This window comes from Corvus kubaryi, unplaced genomic scaffold (genome assembly GCF_017639235.1).
Source record: "Corvus kubaryi isolate FWS band 111438036 unplaced genomic scaffold, C.kubaryi_AGA036_p1.0 split1-37296, whole genome shotgun sequence".
In the NCBI taxonomy this organism is placed as follows: Eukaryota; Metazoa; Chordata; class Aves; order Passeriformes; family Corvidae; genus Corvus; species Corvus kubaryi.
The window spans coordinates 19,986,761-20,003,853 of NW_024582075.1; the positions used below are offsets into that span (position 1 = coordinate 19,986,761).

The 17,093-nt window shown below is 38.4% G+C and overlaps 1 protein-coding gene across 3 annotated transcripts in view; it reads right to left on the bottom strand.

The window, feature by feature from the left end:
* The window catches only part of ANKRD31 (ankyrin repeat domain 31), a 64,705-nt gene that overhangs the window by 11,015 nt on the left and 36,597 nt on the right, over positions 1-17,093 (bottom strand). For 2 of the 3 annotated variants that reach the window (XM_042012945.1, XM_042012946.1), the window contains 6 exons: positions 16,628-16,710; positions 15,770-15,851; positions 13,547-13,643; positions 8,599-9,649; positions 5,207-5,347; positions 4,524-4,620 (listed from right to left, as the gene is read on the bottom strand). In XM_042012945.1, coding sequence (XP_041868879.1) covers positions 4,524-4,620; positions 5,207-5,347; positions 8,599-9,649; positions 13,547-13,643; positions 15,770-15,851; positions 16,628-16,710 — 1,551 coding nt within the window. The remainder of the gene's footprint in view (positions 1-4,523; positions 4,621-5,206; positions 5,348-8,598; positions 9,650-13,546; positions 13,644-15,769; positions 15,852-16,627; positions 16,711-17,093) is intronic. The other variant, XM_042012947.1, reaches the window with a different exon arrangement.

Consider the following 17,093-nt stretch of genomic DNA (forward strand, 5'->3'; position numbering starts at 1 on the left):
TTATTTTGTGGCCATATTTTCTGAAATACGGCTACTAGCCAAACTAGTAGCAATACTGCAGAAAATATCAATGTGGCTGTTCATTTGTTCAGCAGAGAAGCATAACTCCTATAAGCCATAACCTTTGTTACTGTTCAATTCATATCAAAGAGCAGTTCAACCTGGGTTTTTTGATATAAGTAAATGTGAAAGCAATCTACTACATAATCTATTTTTTGTAACTTCAAAGACCACCTTCCTCCAAATATTCTGCCCTGTCATTAAAGATACTAAGCCTGTTTGCTTCTATTGAAGAAAAAAAAAAAAAGTGGGACAACAAAGCATTTTCTGCAGAGGTTTCTCAGCTTAATTCTTTGCAAAGTAGTTGTTGGGCCAGTGTACAGAAGCATTAAGAATTACTTAAAAGTGTGGATGCACTTTCAGTTTACGATGACCGACAAAGATTAGATTCACTTCTGTCTTACTGCCTCCCACAGCAGACCTGGTTTGGCACTGATACCCATGCCAGTGCAGTGTTATCTGGCACTGGGGTTTGAGCTGGTCACTCTGACTTTGCACTGTGGTCAGTCAGGGTTGTCCCTTTGTAGTGTAATCACAGGTGGTAGAAGCAAAAATACCAAATCAAGTGCAATAGACACTATTCAAATCATATAAATATTATAGATAGGGTTGAATGAGCAATCAATGTAAAAATGCAATTCTGAAAACACAAAGTTACAAGCTTGGTCAATTACACAAAGGTCAGAGCATCTTCAGGAGTATTTCCACATCACCCATTAAATTAGATTACATGAGATTATTTAGCAATGGTTATGTATCATATTTCTCCATCTAAATTCAGAAGACATTTCTCTATGCTATTATTTTTTTGAGACATTTAACTGAGTACTCAAAATTACATGAAGTTATTTTGTTAACTACATCAAAATAGCAAAATGTTTTTAATTTGGACACAGGAGAGTCGACCATACTGAGCTCTGAAAAACGTTGCTATTGGGTCATTTAGATCAATCCAAACCCTCAGCAGCATCATCATTTTTCCCCAGTACTCTTTCCCTCCCACACACAAATCAATTCCATGCCACCTACTTTCCTTTTTCCTTTCGTATCTGTTTCATAGCCCTTGCATCCACCATTAGGTTTTTTAGACTGCTAAAAAACCACTTACTCATAAATTCCCTGGCAACAGCTGCTTCTCCTGCAGCACACACCTCTCACAACTTGTGTTTGTGGCAAGGATAGAGTGTTTGGCTGCATATTGCTCAGGTCAAAGCTCCTAAGAGGCTGAGCAATGGAGCCACTACCAGGACTCTGACAGTACTGGGGTCCCTTGTGATAAAATTCTTTCCTGAGAGCATGAAAAGATACTTTTGTTCAAGAACAAAAAGTATCACTGAACACTGAGGATTCAATGCACAGAGAGCTATGCTTTTTATTTTTCTTAATTCGTTTCTCTATATTTTCACTTAGCCTTACACCAGCTAACACTTTTAAGGGCAGACTCAACTTAGCTCCTTTACCAGCCCAGCAGTTGCTGCTGTAAGATGACTGGGGCTTTCTTTTTTTTAAATCTGTATCTTCCTTGGCAAAATTACAATAGACACTACAAAACTCTCAGTTGAAAAGTAGCCTACTAAATGTATGTGTTTCATTGCTTGCCTTATGGAAAACAGAAACATACCATATCACATATTATCACACAACTTTCTTACTTGCTTTTAAGCATTCCTACAGAGTTCAGTTGATCATTTTATACTCCAGACATGAAATAACACTAGCATAAACTTTCCAAAACAGCTTATGGTTCAGCCATTAATAAATTGTTTGGATTCTCTTAAAAACACTCTTCTTCCATACAGCTTTGGGACCTTTCACAAACTAAAGGTGAACACGAGCTGTTTTAATCTTTACAGGTGGCTAATGGTTATTAAAGGCAGTAACGGATTGCATCAGCACAAGAATTGGACTAGTCATGCTGTTTTCCAAAGACTGTCTTTCTGAAATAGCAATCTGCAAAATGAATGTGCATATCACACTTACTGTAACAACTGAATAAGCTTTTCTTTTAAGCCACTTTCCTGGAATTTCAATGTGAAGTATCTAACTCCAACATTTGATCTGCAACTTACATCTGTTCTTCAGCCGACATCTGCTTCTGAATCCTTGTTACTCTTGGTCATTTTTAGAAAACAGTATGTCATCATTACAAGTATCAGAAAGTTCAGAGAAATTCTAAGCCGTATAATAACTGTTTCTTCTGTTCTTCTATATACAGATAATCTAAAAATACTGCTTATTTGCTTAATGTTTAGTTTTCACTCAGGCTTAAATACAGTAATTCTTGCTTTCTGCTAGCATGATCCTAGAAGAGACTAAAGACTCAGACTCAAATAAGGGACATACACTGAAATTTAGTTAGGATTTAGATGACCAATTCCAATATTGCAATCTCTAATGCTTCTATTAAATAACTGCATTGGTCTGGGACTGCTTTACTTCATGGGCTCTTCAAGTTTTTTGTACTAACACCCCTAAGGTAGCTAGAAGTCTGATGCTTTATAAACCTTATTAATCTCAACCAAGCTGAAAAACTGGATAATTTCTTATGTTGGCCTCCACAGAACAGTAACTCTTCTCATCTTGACATGTGGCCTTGATTTGTAGAGGTTCCTGGGACATGCTTCCTAAACTGGGCTGTACAAAAAGTTCATTGGTAGCTGCTTCTTTCTATTACAAGATGGCTAGACGCAGCCACTACATATATAATTTTCTTCCCACTTCTTTATGCTCTTCATACAGCAGCTCAATGAACACTGGACCAAGGTATGGGAAGCTACAAGGAGAGTGAGGGAGGAGTACTTAAAATAATAGCATTCTCCTCCAAAATTGCTCAAGGCCCCAGTCTTCTTTTTTAACAATGCTCTGGGAGGCACAGAAAAAAAAATTAATTCCTTAATACAGTAAGAACAAAAGAAGTTTCATTCTCTAAAAAGCAGAAAAAAATTCTACTGTATCATACACACAGATTCTAAGCATATTAGGAAGATAAAAGAGTGCCTGGGAATATCTCCAGGCAAGCAGTACAGAATAGTTCATATCCATACCAGCAAACTTTTGTCTGCTTTTGAACAGGCTGGCTGCAGGCAAAGTACCTGTTGGAAAGAGTACTTGGAACAAGCTAACTCAGGAACAGAGTGCTTAGAAACTATTTGAGGGTTGCCCAATGACCAGCCAGAACTGTACTCACAAAACAACAGGTTAATCCTCTTCTAAAGCAATTTAAGGTACTGTTTAATGTCCTACATATCCATGTAGTATCGGAAACGGAACTGAAACTGGGAACACTTTGACTTCCCCTCTCTCAACTTCTCACCTAAGACTAATGGCTAGGCAGTGGTTATTGTCATCTTAAATTACACGTTGCAAAAAATCCTCCTTAAATACTCTTTTCCACATGACCCTGGACTACTTGGGAAAAACACTTACTGATCTTCAGGCTGATTTTTGTTTGTCAGGAGTAGGTTTTGAATAAATTGATTTCTCTGTTCTAGAAGTTACAATGGTTATCATACATTTTTCAGAATACAAATAATTCAGAAGAACTAGTGAAATTTTCAAAGGCCTATTAAAAAGTTAGGGAACTAAATCCCGTCTTAAGTCACTTACACCTGGTACAAACTGAAGTTACTGAGGCAGGGCAAAATAAACTCATCATCTGGATGCTCTTAGCCAGAAGCAAATACCAGTAGAACATGGTAGTTTGACTATCAAGTTAGTTCTTTTGAACTATTATCTTTTAATTTACTTTCAGTATGTTAACAACAGACCGACCCTGGTATCTCAGTTCACATGAATTGCAGCATCTCACCAAATCAACAGAACCAATCCCAAAAGCCCTAAAAGCTTTATGGACTCCAAGTACAACTGGCTGTCAAGGGGACTTGTGTTTCCCTGAGAACACACTGCTTATCAAAATTGGACTGAAGTTCTAAAGTCTGAACAAATTGTTCAGTGTCATTTTGTCATATCAATGCACTTTGTTTCTTTTCACTATTTATTTTTAGAGAATAAAATATCCTCCTAATTATTAGCGTTGCGTGGGCATACTGGCATTTTCCACCACACAGGTAATTCAGTATGATTTGAAGATGTGTATGAGATTAAAGTTTATGCTAGTGTATCTGAGATTGCAATAGAATAAAAAATATTAAAATAGCTTACTAGAAACTTCACTTTATAGTAAATATTTTAATATAAAGCGTTACATAAAAATTTTTTACATAGCAACCAACTAATCAGTAACTATTCTCTTCACACAACAAATTTATGGAAGAAGTGTACATTTTTAGATTTCATGTACAAGTTCTGGCACTATTTACATTTCAAGATCAAGATCTGTGATAACCATATACTGCAGAAAAAAAATCGGAAAGCAATACAGGAATTTGGGGCTTTAAGTTCTTTAGAAATCACTTTCTGCTGCTTTTGGTCATGGAGAATATTAGATTTTAAGTGGTACATACCCACAGGCTTTCCTTCCTGCGTTGGTAACTCCAGGTCACTGGAATCTGATACTTCATCAACACTAAATTTTGACAATTCTGTCCCAAGATACGTAACCTGTACAAAGAAATCTAGATGGATAACTGATTGTTTTAACTAGTATTTTTGGAGGGGTTTTTTTGCTAGTCGTAAAAACTTTACTTTTCTTATAAAACTGAGTTTATGCACTTATAAGTCTAATTTGCATCTGTCAAGATCAAGGAGAAAATATGCTAATTTGAATTCTAAATGAAAAAAAACCACAAGCACAATACAGCCCATCTGCAAAGCCCTTTAAACTCTGCCAGTGTTTTTGCAACAGTCGTGCATGACACCCTGGTATTTCAATAAGTTTGCTCCTTTTTATTCCAACTATCTTTCAGCTTTTTCTATCAATCCTTATCATCTTTAAAGCTACTCTTTCAAGTCCCTGCTAGTTTACAGTGTGAGCATTCCACATCCTTTCAACACTCATGACTAGTTCATCACTGTACAGCTACAGCTATGTAGCTCTTTCTTTGCTGTTCATTCATTATGAGTTAGAAGACATTTAAAATTTAGGCTTGCACCCTCTTCTGCTTTAAGAACAGTAAGGAGATCTAGACTAGTGAATCTTGTTATAGCCATTCATTATTGTGAACTTTGGGAATCAAATCAGGCATACCTTATTCCACACATACTTCCACGTCACAGAAATATCACTTCCTAGTATATCTTTAATCCACTGAACTGGATTCTGCAGTATTTGTCCCTTACTGGTTCTGATCTTGCCATTCTTTAAGAGTGTAGCTTTATAACTAAATTCCTAAAAAATGAGTAAGAAATAATTTCAATTCATAAATTAATAAATATGGAATAAAATCCTTGAAACATGAAAAATTACGAAGAACAATATAGCTGAAAATTGGAGCTAATTCTGTTTTTCTCTGAAAAAAGGTTAAGTAATCTAATGCCACTATCAAAAACTGTGTAAAATAAGATGATTTATTCCACCGTAACAAGATGCTTTAGCTAATCAGAGGACAAATCTCCCTGTGCATGTTTGTCAGAACTGTATTTGTATCTTAGTTCCTCTTATACATAAGGCTTTGAATTCATTTGCAATAGTGAACTCAGGCACTTACACAAGGCAAGTCTGTGCAACAAGAAACTGCAACAGGAGGTACGTGTATGTCAGAGTGAAGTTTCAGCAACCATTCAAACATGAAACATTTGCACAAAAATTTCACTTATATCAGGGGATATCACTTACATGTTTTAGGAGGAACCTGACAGCCCCACCTTATGCAAAATTAAGTACAAAAGAACTTACTGTTAATGCCTCTTTCATAATGTTAATACAGCCCAGTTCTGCAAACATTTACACCTCTCCAGAAGCACAAGTTATAGTCATTTATAGTTGAGTAAGTCGTGATTTTGTCATATTGGCCTCAGTTGGACAAACACAGTTAAATAATGCAACCATTTGCTGTTGATGAACTCTGTTAGAACTTAGTAAGGTCACTTACCATTCATAAGGTTAAACAATCCAAAGAGAATGATACACTAGCAAATATTGAACCATCTCCTACCATACCCACTGGATTGAGGTGGCTTTAAGAATTTAAACTATTAACTCAAATATTTCAATGAGCACTCAGCTGAGTTCACAGTTTCACAACCTAGGTCTACAGCATTCAACAATTGCATTTTGCCTGCAGAAAGCTAACCTTAAGTAAGGACTATGTACCAGCTGTATGTTGTTACCAAGTACATCTCTATAATGATAAAGAAAGGAAATTTACTGATCATCTCCTCTTTGCAATGCAACAGACACTGGCTTCTAAATTTTGATTTCTATAGCACTGTCTTACAAGACATAAATGAGTGTCATTTTCATCCTAGTAAAGATCACTGACTTCTCTACATGCCAAACACCAGTATTTACAGCACAGGGTTATAATTCCTTAGGATCCCCATGCATCAAGCTGGTGTCACAGACAACTGTCTTGAAAAATTACAGTACACATACTGAACTCTTCATCCTTCCACTTAATCATCTTGCAGTTCAAAGGAATATTACATGTTCTTTAAAAAAAAGAAGCATGTCTCCATACCTATCATATGGCCTAATGTACAGCCTTCTGACCTACACTATTCTATGTTCCAGAACACAAGACCACATGAAATGGCAGCTCTCAGCAGAAAAGCATTCCTGAGCAGATTATAGGTATAGGAAAAGGAGCTCTTGCTACATTAACTAAACTGGTGAGTTGGTTGAAAAGAACTTTTCATGTTTTTATCAATATGCTGCCCTGGAATTTACCTAGCTGTGTTGGTTTTGTACGGCCTGGGTTTTGGTAGCAGGGGGGCTACCGAGGTGGCTTCTGTGAGAAGCTGCTGAAGTTTCCACCGTGTCCAGCAGAGGCAATCCCTGATGGCTCTGAAGATGGACATGCTGCTGGCCAAGGCTGGGCCAATTAGAGACATTGGTAACTCCTCTGTGATAACATATTTAAGAAGAAATAAAAACCAAAGTGGGACACAGTTTTTTCCTAGCCAGAGAAGAGGAGGAGTTGAGAACATGTGAGGGAAACAACATGGTGACACCAAGGTCAGTGCAGAAGGAGGGGGGGAGGTGCTCCAGGTGGCAGAGCCGAGGTGCCTCTGCAGGCCATGCTGCAGACCATGGTGCAGCAGCTGTGCCCCTGCAGCCCCTGGGGATCCACAGGGGATGCAGAGATCCACCTGCAGCCCATGGGCGAGGTGCCCCTGCCAGAGTGGGTGGATGTCTGGAGGAGGCTGTGATCCAGTGGGAGACCCAGTGGAGAGAGGGGGCCCTTGCTTCCAGGCCAGAGCAGCCTGTACTTGGAGAACTGCACCCCGTGGAAGAGTGACCCATGCCACAGCAGTTTTGGGAGGACTGTTTGCCCATGGGAGGAATTCCCATTGCAGTAGTTTTGACAGGACTGCTGCTCGTGAGATTGGAACCACATGGAGAGGTTCACAGAGAACTGTCTCCTGTGGGAGGGACCCCATGGGGTAGCAGGGGAAGGACTCCTCTCCCTGAGCAGTGGAAGAAGATCCTGGGTGATGAACTGACCAAAACCCTCACGCCCTGTCTCCCTTGGCTGCCAGTGGGAAGGAGGGAGGGGACTGGGGAAAGAAAAGGTGTTTTAAGGCCTTGTTTTTACTTCTCATTATCCTCCTCTGATTTTTTTAGTAATAAAATTCATTTTGTACTTCTAAGTTGAGCCTGTTTTGCCATTGGAGTGTTTTCTCCTGGTCCTTCTCTCAACTCATGAAGCCTTCATTAAATTTTTATCTTCTCTGTCCAAGCTGTGGCAGAGGAGGGCAAGTGAACGACTTTCACGGGTGCCTGGCATTTGGCCAGCGTCAAACCACAGCCCTAGCTCATATCTGGGAATTCAGTCAATGATTCCCTCATATGCTCACTACTAAGCCAGGACCCTGGCAGTTGCTGTGCAAATCTACTCTGCATTTGGAGGGACAGGGACGTGCTTTTGTATTAATAAAAAAGGCTTTTCTTTTTTTTCAAATATGGTTCATACCATACCGCAAGCTCATGCAACCAGCAAGCATGTAAGCAAGTATTTTTGCATGTATTTGTGCCTATTACAGCACTATGAAATCTTTGATGTCACATTTTTTATTTGAAGGATTTCACAGTTGTTTCCAAGAATGACATTAAGTCATAACAACAATTACACTCCTGCTCCTTCCAGTATGAAAATCAGGTGTTACACAATGTAAATCAGCGAAAGATTCCACTCGGGTTCTATCAATAAGAAATATCAGCAAACCGGTCAACCAAAGTTAAACACAAATTTTACTTATGCAGTATTTTGGGTCTTAAAATTATGGACTGACAGAAGACTTCATCCCTAGCATTTTCCTTTTAAACTTACGAACAGTTATCTATAACCAATGAATAAAAATATTCACTAGTTAAGTGCTGAAGATGCAGACTAAACCATGAGAACTGCTGTTTCCCCATTTTAGTGTGTGGGGTATTTTCATTATCCACTAATATTAATATTATTTCTCAAAAATTACCTGCAGTTTGAATTCTAAAACATTTTCTCCTGGCTTTATCCTTCCCAATTCAAGCAGATCTATCAATTGATGCTTTTTCCTAGTCCTCTGTCCATACCTCACTTGGCTTTGTTCCCATTCCTGATTGCTATAGCTCTGTGAAGACTTCTCACTGACGTTTACTGGAGAATCTGTATTTGAGGTAAGATTAGTAAGAACCAGGTTGGCATTAAATGAATTCTCATTACTCTGAAAGGCCATTTGCTGCAAAGTATTAGAGAAGTTCTTTGTAGATGCTAACAAAATTACTTGCTGTGTCTGCTTCTGCTGGAAAGCTTCTTTCTTATTCATGTATCTGTGTAGATCCTCATGTGAAGGAACCTGCTTGCAGTCACTGGCTGTCTGACAGACATTGACAACAGTGCTTCGGGGTTCTACAGTATTTAATGTGTTGGTCATTGAAGTGAGATTTAAATACTTGTTTCCTTGTTCTACAGTTGCTACACAATCAATGTCTTTTTGCTCTGAGCACTTTGTTTTAATAGTGGAAATAGCAGGTTCTGAAGGCAATGTCATCACTTCTGCAGCATTTGTCAGCTTTGACATGTTGTCAAAGGGATATTCTCTTAACCTGTTTTCAGATGCCAAAGCATGATCAGAAGCCCCTTTGCTTGTAAGTGCTTCTTCATCTGCTCCTGTCTTATTCAAATAGATGTGTGGCTGCTGGATGCATTCCTGAGCTGAAAATCTTTTTTCTGCAGAGACATGTGCTTCTACTCTCTTTCCATTAGGTGTGTTGGCACCAAGCCCCATACTAAATGTTTCTGCGTTAGGACACATGATTTCATCAGCAGTTAAACTTTGTCTTGTATCACTTCCATGAAAAATAACTAAGTTTGAGATTTGCTTCTCTGATGATGAACTGAACATTTGCTTTGTTTTTCTGTAATTTTGTATTTTCTGCACTAATTTTTCCTGGTTTTGGGCAACAGTCAACAGGCTCTTTTGCCTAAAAGCAAGGTTAACTAATTGTTTTCTCAGTGCACCTTTTTTAAATGATTCCACTGAAGCCCTATGGAAAATAAAAAATAAGGACATTTGAGTTACTGTAACTACAAAATTAGAACATTTTAATAGATGTAACCCACAAAGAACAAGAATATTTTTCAAAGGACTCTGCCAACATTTAAAATCTGAACAATATTTTAATCATGTATGAAGTTTAATGTTCAAACCCCAGGTTTATGGACAACAAATTGCAGAATCCCACAACAGGATGCAGAATTAAGATGCAAGTGGGAATCCTACGGAACTGGGATGTTCATCATCAAAACTTCAGAAAAAGCCTTGCTTATACCAGTCCTTAATTCAAAGGATATATACTCCTATACCACCCTCAGTTCAAAGAATCAAAACTGTGCCTGTATTATCACCAACTGCTCTTTTATCACCACAAATCATAGTAGTGCATTGAATTCAATGTCTTCAAAGGTCTACTTTGGAGCCTTTTAAAATGAACTCAGGATAAGCTACTGAAGGATGATACTATAAGGATTTTTTTGTGGTGTACACAAAAGATTTCAAAAAGTTTTCAAAACAAAAGATTTCATAAAGCTACAATTGTAATAATGCCACATGACCTTTAAGTAAACAGGCCAGAACAGTTTAGGATGTTGCCTGTGTAATCTGGGAATGCCGCATCCCTTCATCAGACCCTGCTCCCAGACTGAGCCTCCTTCCTGTGAGCCTCATTCCCTGGGGGACTTTACCTCCTTTCTGCTGGAAGGGAATTCTTTATTTACCCCACATTCTTTGGCACAAGAGCCATCACCTCAGCATAATACTCTTTTCTCCTAATTCCCCCTCATGGGATAAGTGGTATCACTACTGCTCTGGCACCATTTTGGGAAGACAGAGAAGTAACATAAGCTGTGGGAAAAGGAATTGCAGTATCGTTTGCTTTTCAGCCCACCCACTGCAGAAGTGCCACACAGGTAACACCATCCCAGTCTCAAAAGAGATGGTTGAGGGGATCAGGACAAAGGTACACTAAGACAAGATGGTTCAGAACAAGAACAGGAAAAACACAGCTTGACAGTGTTGCTGTCTGCACTGTGATACTGCTTGGTATCACATGTGCTTAGAATACATGATACTATCAATATATCAGCATACAGTCAATCACTGAGTAGTCCATGACAACTATGGACTTCAACACAGACCAGTGAGGCTTCACACACTTTTCTAGAAGTTTTTCCTCTGGGAACTTTCATTGCTTTATTGCTATACAGGTACAGAAGACACGGCAGTGTGACTAAAATTACAAAGTAGCTAACAAATATGATAGTTATTTTTTTGCTAATTTTTCTCAGGTAGGAGATATATCTTAGTACCTTAGTACAGAAGATGCTAGTACCTACATCTTAGTACGGTAAAAGGAACAATGTTAGTAGTATTTCTCCCTGAGCCAACTGACTGAACAACTGGAAGATGGAAAATGTGATGATGCCTCCTGATCTTCTATAGCTTGTGTGACAAAAGTTATGAGCCAATAATTAAAAATAAGATGTTCCCCATGTAAGTAATAAAAACGAAATATAATGTGATTTGTAATATAGCTCATTACTATTGATGGACGGCTGTTGCATTAGCTGCAGGGTATCTGCAATACCCAGAAATATTTATCACTTCACTCTGGAACACAATCTCACTCTCAATATTAGAAAACAGGTAAGTTTGTGTAGCTATTAATTTTACTGTCCTTGTTTCTTAATTCAGTCACTGTTTTGCTCACAAGGATGATTTGGAACCCTAACTCCTCTTCTCATAAAATCCGTTTTTTTGTTTTGTTTTTTTAAATTATCTATGTAATCTGTGTATCTTACATTTTATAACTGGCCAAATGGCTTGTGACAGAAATATTTCAGTCTCTTTGCTCAACCAGCCTCTATATTTTGCCATGGGACTACCTGAAAGCTGTACACTGGTTTTTCATCACCAACCAAATCCTGCCCACACAAACAGAATGGAAACATCCTCATCAGCTGGCCTAGAAAGAAGCACCTGTTGAATAGGATACTACATTGTTAGGTGAGCACTTGCCACATGACCAGCCTTGAGGTAGTCCTTCTCAGAAGGAAGTAAATGAGGCCTTGTGAGACCCAGCATCATAAAGCTGATAATTCACACAGTCCATGCTCACACTAAGATAAGCAATCCTAGCTCATGTTTTAGTTGTTCTCACAAAAAAATGAATGTCTGAAAGAGCACTTCAAACCATTTCTCTAAATTGCTCTTGTGGCTGTTGGCTGAACACTCCAAATCTAGGAGTGCTAAAGAAACAAACCAGTGGTAGGGACACTCCAAGTAGTGTCTTGAGTTGCTACTACTCTCCTCCATGATGCTGCAAAATGAATGTAATTGCTCAATACCTCCATTTCCTAATTTCTGCTTAGGTATCATGGCTCCATGGGGGGAAAGTCCTGCTTATCAAACCTGATCTATTTTTACAACAAGGAAACCCACCCAGTTATCAAGCAAAGCCAGGTGATGTAATCTATTTGGATTTCAGTAAAGCTTTTGATACTGTCTCTCACAGGAGCCTTCTGGACAAAATGTCCAGCACACAGCTGGATAAACACATCATGTGATGGGTGAGCAGCTGCCGCACAGGTCAAGCACAAAGGGTTACAGTGAATGGGGTGACATCAGGCTGGTGGCCTGTCACTAGTGGGGTTCCACAGGGCTCCATCTTAGGCTCTGTATTCTTCAACATCTTCATTGATGACTTGGATGGAGGACTGGAAGGGATACTAGGCAAGTTTGCAGACAATAAAAAACAGGGAGGAGTTGTTGACTCCCTTGAGGGCAGGGAGACCCCACAGAGAGACCTCAACAAATCAGGGGACTGGGCAATCACCAGCTGTGTGAAGTTCAATAATGAAAAGTGACGGATTCTGCACTTCAGACACTTCTGCACAGGGGCAACCCTGGATGCATTGACAGACTGGGGAATGAGATGATGGAGAGCAGCACCATGGAAAGGGACCTGGGGGTCTTGGTCCATGGCAAGCTGAATTTGAGTCAGCAGTGCCCTGGCAGCCAGGAGGGCCACCTGTGTCCTGGGGGCATCAGGCACAGCATCACCAGCCAGGCAAAGGAGGGGATTGTCCTGCTCTGCTCTGCTCTGGGGCGGCCTCACCTCCAGTGCTGGGGCAGCTTTGGCTGCCACAGGATAAGAAGGACAGTACTAGAGAGTGTCCAAAGGAGGGCCACACAGATGGTGAAGGGCCTTGAAGAGAAGCCATATGAGGAGCAGCTGAGGTCACTTGCTCTGTTCAGCCTGGAGGACACTGAGGGGAGACCTTACTGCAGTCTTCAACATCCTCATGAAGGGAAGGGGAGGGACAGACTTTGATCTATTCTCTGTGGTGACCACTGACAGGACATGAGGGAAAGGCCTGAAGTTGTGTCAAGGGAGGTTTAGGTTGGATATAAGGAAAAGGTTCTTCACATAGGGAGTGGCTGGGCACTGGAACAAGCTCTCTAGGGAAGTGTCACCAGTAACAGCCTGACAGAGTTCAAGAAGTGTTTGGACAATGCTCTCAGGCACATAGTGTGATTCTTGGGGTTGGTGCTGTGCAGGGTAGCAGCTGGACTCGATGATCCTTGTGGGTCACTTCCAACTCAGCATATTCTGTGATTTTGTATTTTTCCACACCTTTTGTATTGTTCCCTACCTATTTTCAATGCTCACTGTGAGCAGAGCAACTGATAAGCATGCATTAGCTAGATCTTGAAGACCTTCCTTCATGTAATAGAGGTAACTGAAGCCGATACCGATCATGCTTCCAAAAAATCTGAATGACAACCACATAGATTTACTTTCATGCCACTACATGCTGATCTCTTAACAACTACTACTACAAAGAATAGCTTTCTTTGAATAAAATACTTGTATTCTACTTACCTGTATTTTTTAGCAAGGGTATCCCTCTCTGTTTTCTGGTTTGCAAGTATTTCATTCAAAGTATGTTGTATCTGAGACAGGCTTTGCATATACAAATCTGTTTAGTATTTTGAAATAATCAAAATGATGATGGCAATAAACAGGAGAAAATAATTACATTAATAGCATTTTCAAATACACAGCTGAAGTATGAAGACACTTTTAGAGCAGTACCTTATACTGTAATGCATACTGGTAGCTCCTTACAATTGGAGTACTTTTAATGAAATACTTATAGAAAGAGTTAAATACAAGTTTAACTTAAAAAAATAGCTGAAGTACTGGAAGATTTGAAGTGCAAGTACCTTGTTAAGGAAATTGGTAAGAGAAAGAAGAATAAATTAAAGAACTACCCTATGGACAATAAGCACTGAGTATTTTCAAGCTCTTTGTGTTGCAAGTAGCTACATAACATGACAATTATACTGAAGCTACCTGCAGAAGTTACACAATCTTAACAGGTGCCTAAAACTTCCATCTGAAGTATTACAAGATTGTTTCAAGTTACACACAATGGTATAAAAGCATATCTATCCCAGTTTTACATCATTTCTAACTAGTATTATATAGTTAAAAGATAAATTGTCTCTTTTTGTTAGTTATATTTTTCTAAAATAAGAAGAGCAATTATAAATTCTTCTTTATACACCGTATCTCTTAGACATATAACATGAGGGTTAGAAGTCACATCCAGTGGATACCACTGGGATAATTAGCTAAAATTTTAATCTAATTCCTGAGATTCTAAAAGTCAATGCAAGCTTTACATAATCAGGAAAAATGAGAAATTACAGGACTGAATTGGAATTTATAAAATGTTTCCCCAAACCTTTTTCACAGTACCTACCAGTATTTGCCTACATAGTAATATGTGAATATTGTTTTTATTAAGGCAGATTAATAGAAAATTTGAATCTGTTACTTATAGTAGGTTCCACTTCATGGAAATACCTTGAGATATTACTCTATGTTTTAAGTTTGTCAATGTACTTCCATGTTCTTGTTCAGTCTTGTGCCTCATCAATAGTAATGACTACGACTTAAGTTTAAGAGGTGCTATATTACTAATGCTTTTGTCAGTAGTGGTAACAGATCAGCACATTCATTCCTATCATACCCCTGAACAAGAGAAGTCTGATTACCCCCGAAAAGGAGAAGTCTGGTAGTTCTTTTTGCTTATTTATGGAATTGCGCTGATCTCTGTGCACAGGCTTCTGTCTATTGTATCATCTACCTATTTGTCAAACATTTTTCAAAAAAACACCTATTTTAATAAACAGTCCATATACCATAAATTTGAGTTGGAAGCTATCAACCTGCATAATTCCATATTTCACATTTACTTTTAAAGGTGTAAATTTACTCATAAATATAATTTGAAAGCTCCAGCTTGTATTTAGGAACATAAATTTAAAACCAAACAGTTTCTTTCTGTCAGGAAGCAAAACTGTTTCATGAGTATGAGATGCTCCAGTTAAACAGCCCTGCCTAGATGAGCAAGGGCAGCTGGGGAGAGAGACCTTGGTCAAAGGCATTCCGGCAGCAAGCTATGCCTCTTGAAGTGTCATAACACGGACACAATAGACTCCAACAGCTACACAGCAGCAGCATCATGATCGTCTAGGAAGTCACTGTTGCTTAGTAAATTCTTGAGATTAATCTGAGCTGAGATTTGATAGCCTAAGACAAATTACACCTCTGGGCATCAGCATTTCTGAAACTGTCCATCACTCACAGTGTCTGCCGTAAAGAATTCTCTTTCTTCCTCTCATAAATTATTTCAGACTCTTGGAAGTCTAGCCACACTAGAATGAAAATGCTGCATCTGCTACTTTACATCCAGACATAGCCGTTCTTGATCAAGCAGGCATTCATGTAACTGAATAATGCTGCCAAAAGTATGCATTCTTATCTAATGATCCCTTTTTATATAATTATGTTGACATGAGACATGCCTCCAAGTGGCATGCCTACCTTTTCTGTTATAATATTCATTCCTGTGCAACTGAAGTACTTCAGGAAGTGCCCATACCTGAGAAGTGTTATTAAAATTTTATTCTCTGAAGCTGTATTTTCCAGAGGAGATATTAAAATATATTATGTGCAAGCACATTTTAAAAACAATTATATTGCCAAAGATATTTACCCACTAAAAATAGGTGAAACACTTCAATTTATGTCTACCTGCATCTTTGGAAGTTCTCAATTCAAACAGCAACAGTTCTTCCTGCTTCTTTTCTGTATCTTGTATGGCAGCAACAGACTCCTGTTAATAAACACAGAAATTACCGTAAGAAGTAGAGCCAAGCGCACCATACAAAACAGGCCAAGATACATGGCCTGCAGTTTAAGTATTGGTGGACTCAAGTCATTCCAGGTTGGGAATTACTGTGTAAAGGCAATGGGGTGCTGGTAGGACAGAGCTGTATAGTGCCAAGGACATGCTCTGCAATGGGCTGTCACAGTCTGGTTTTGCTGTGGCATTCAAACTAGTCCATGCTCAGAGTCCTCCAGAAACCTCTGAGAACACAGCAAAGATTAGACAATGAATTTCACCATGACAGCATCATCTAGACAATGCAGACATAGCTTACAGACATTAGCAAGAGCTCTCCTAACAACTTGTGCAAAAATCTTCCTTGTTGTTTTATGTTAAGATAAACATTATCTAAGTATCTTCATCATCATCATGACAATTCATTACTGTTTCAAAAAGAACCATTCTGGAAATGTAATGGAAAGCCTCAGAACTCATGACCTTTTTTCTATTCATGTAAGCAGTAAGAAATGCGTGTCAATATTGACAACTTTTTGCACAATAAATTTAAATTTAAAAGGAATCATGAACAGAGAGAGGTGATAATTAGCATACTTTTATACGTAAACCATAACTTGTCTACTACAACTCTCTGCATGATGCTGTTTTTACATACATTTTAATGGATTATTTAACTTGTATTTTTATATTTTTCAGTCAGCAAATGTCACTATGCAGTATAATGCTACAAAGCAGTTTAACAAAACTCTGTTATCTATACTTACCACACTGTATTTCTCATGTTGTGGCTCCAAAGCTGCATAATCATTTTTATAGTAGTCGTAACAATGATGTTTTGATTTCCCCTCTCCATAATTAAGAAAAAATAAATAAAATTTTAAATTAATTTGCAGGAGCATCATAGGCTGGATTAACTAATATAGGTTACAAAGATGCAACAGCAGACCAAATAATGAAAAGTATCTTGGATATGCAAGTGAGATCAAATTTAGGTAGCATAAAGAAATGAAAGGTACCACTTTCAAAACTACTCATTTCCCTTCCTGAATATGGATAATAACAAAAATCTGAAGATGCAAATATGTTCTTATACCTCATTCTCTCAGAAAAAACCAAAACCCATTCGCGCATCCTATTTTCTGTAAATAAATAAACAAGTAAATATCATTCAATAGTTAATAGAATTAAAAATATCAGTGCCATAATATTTGAATGTATGATTTTTCCTTA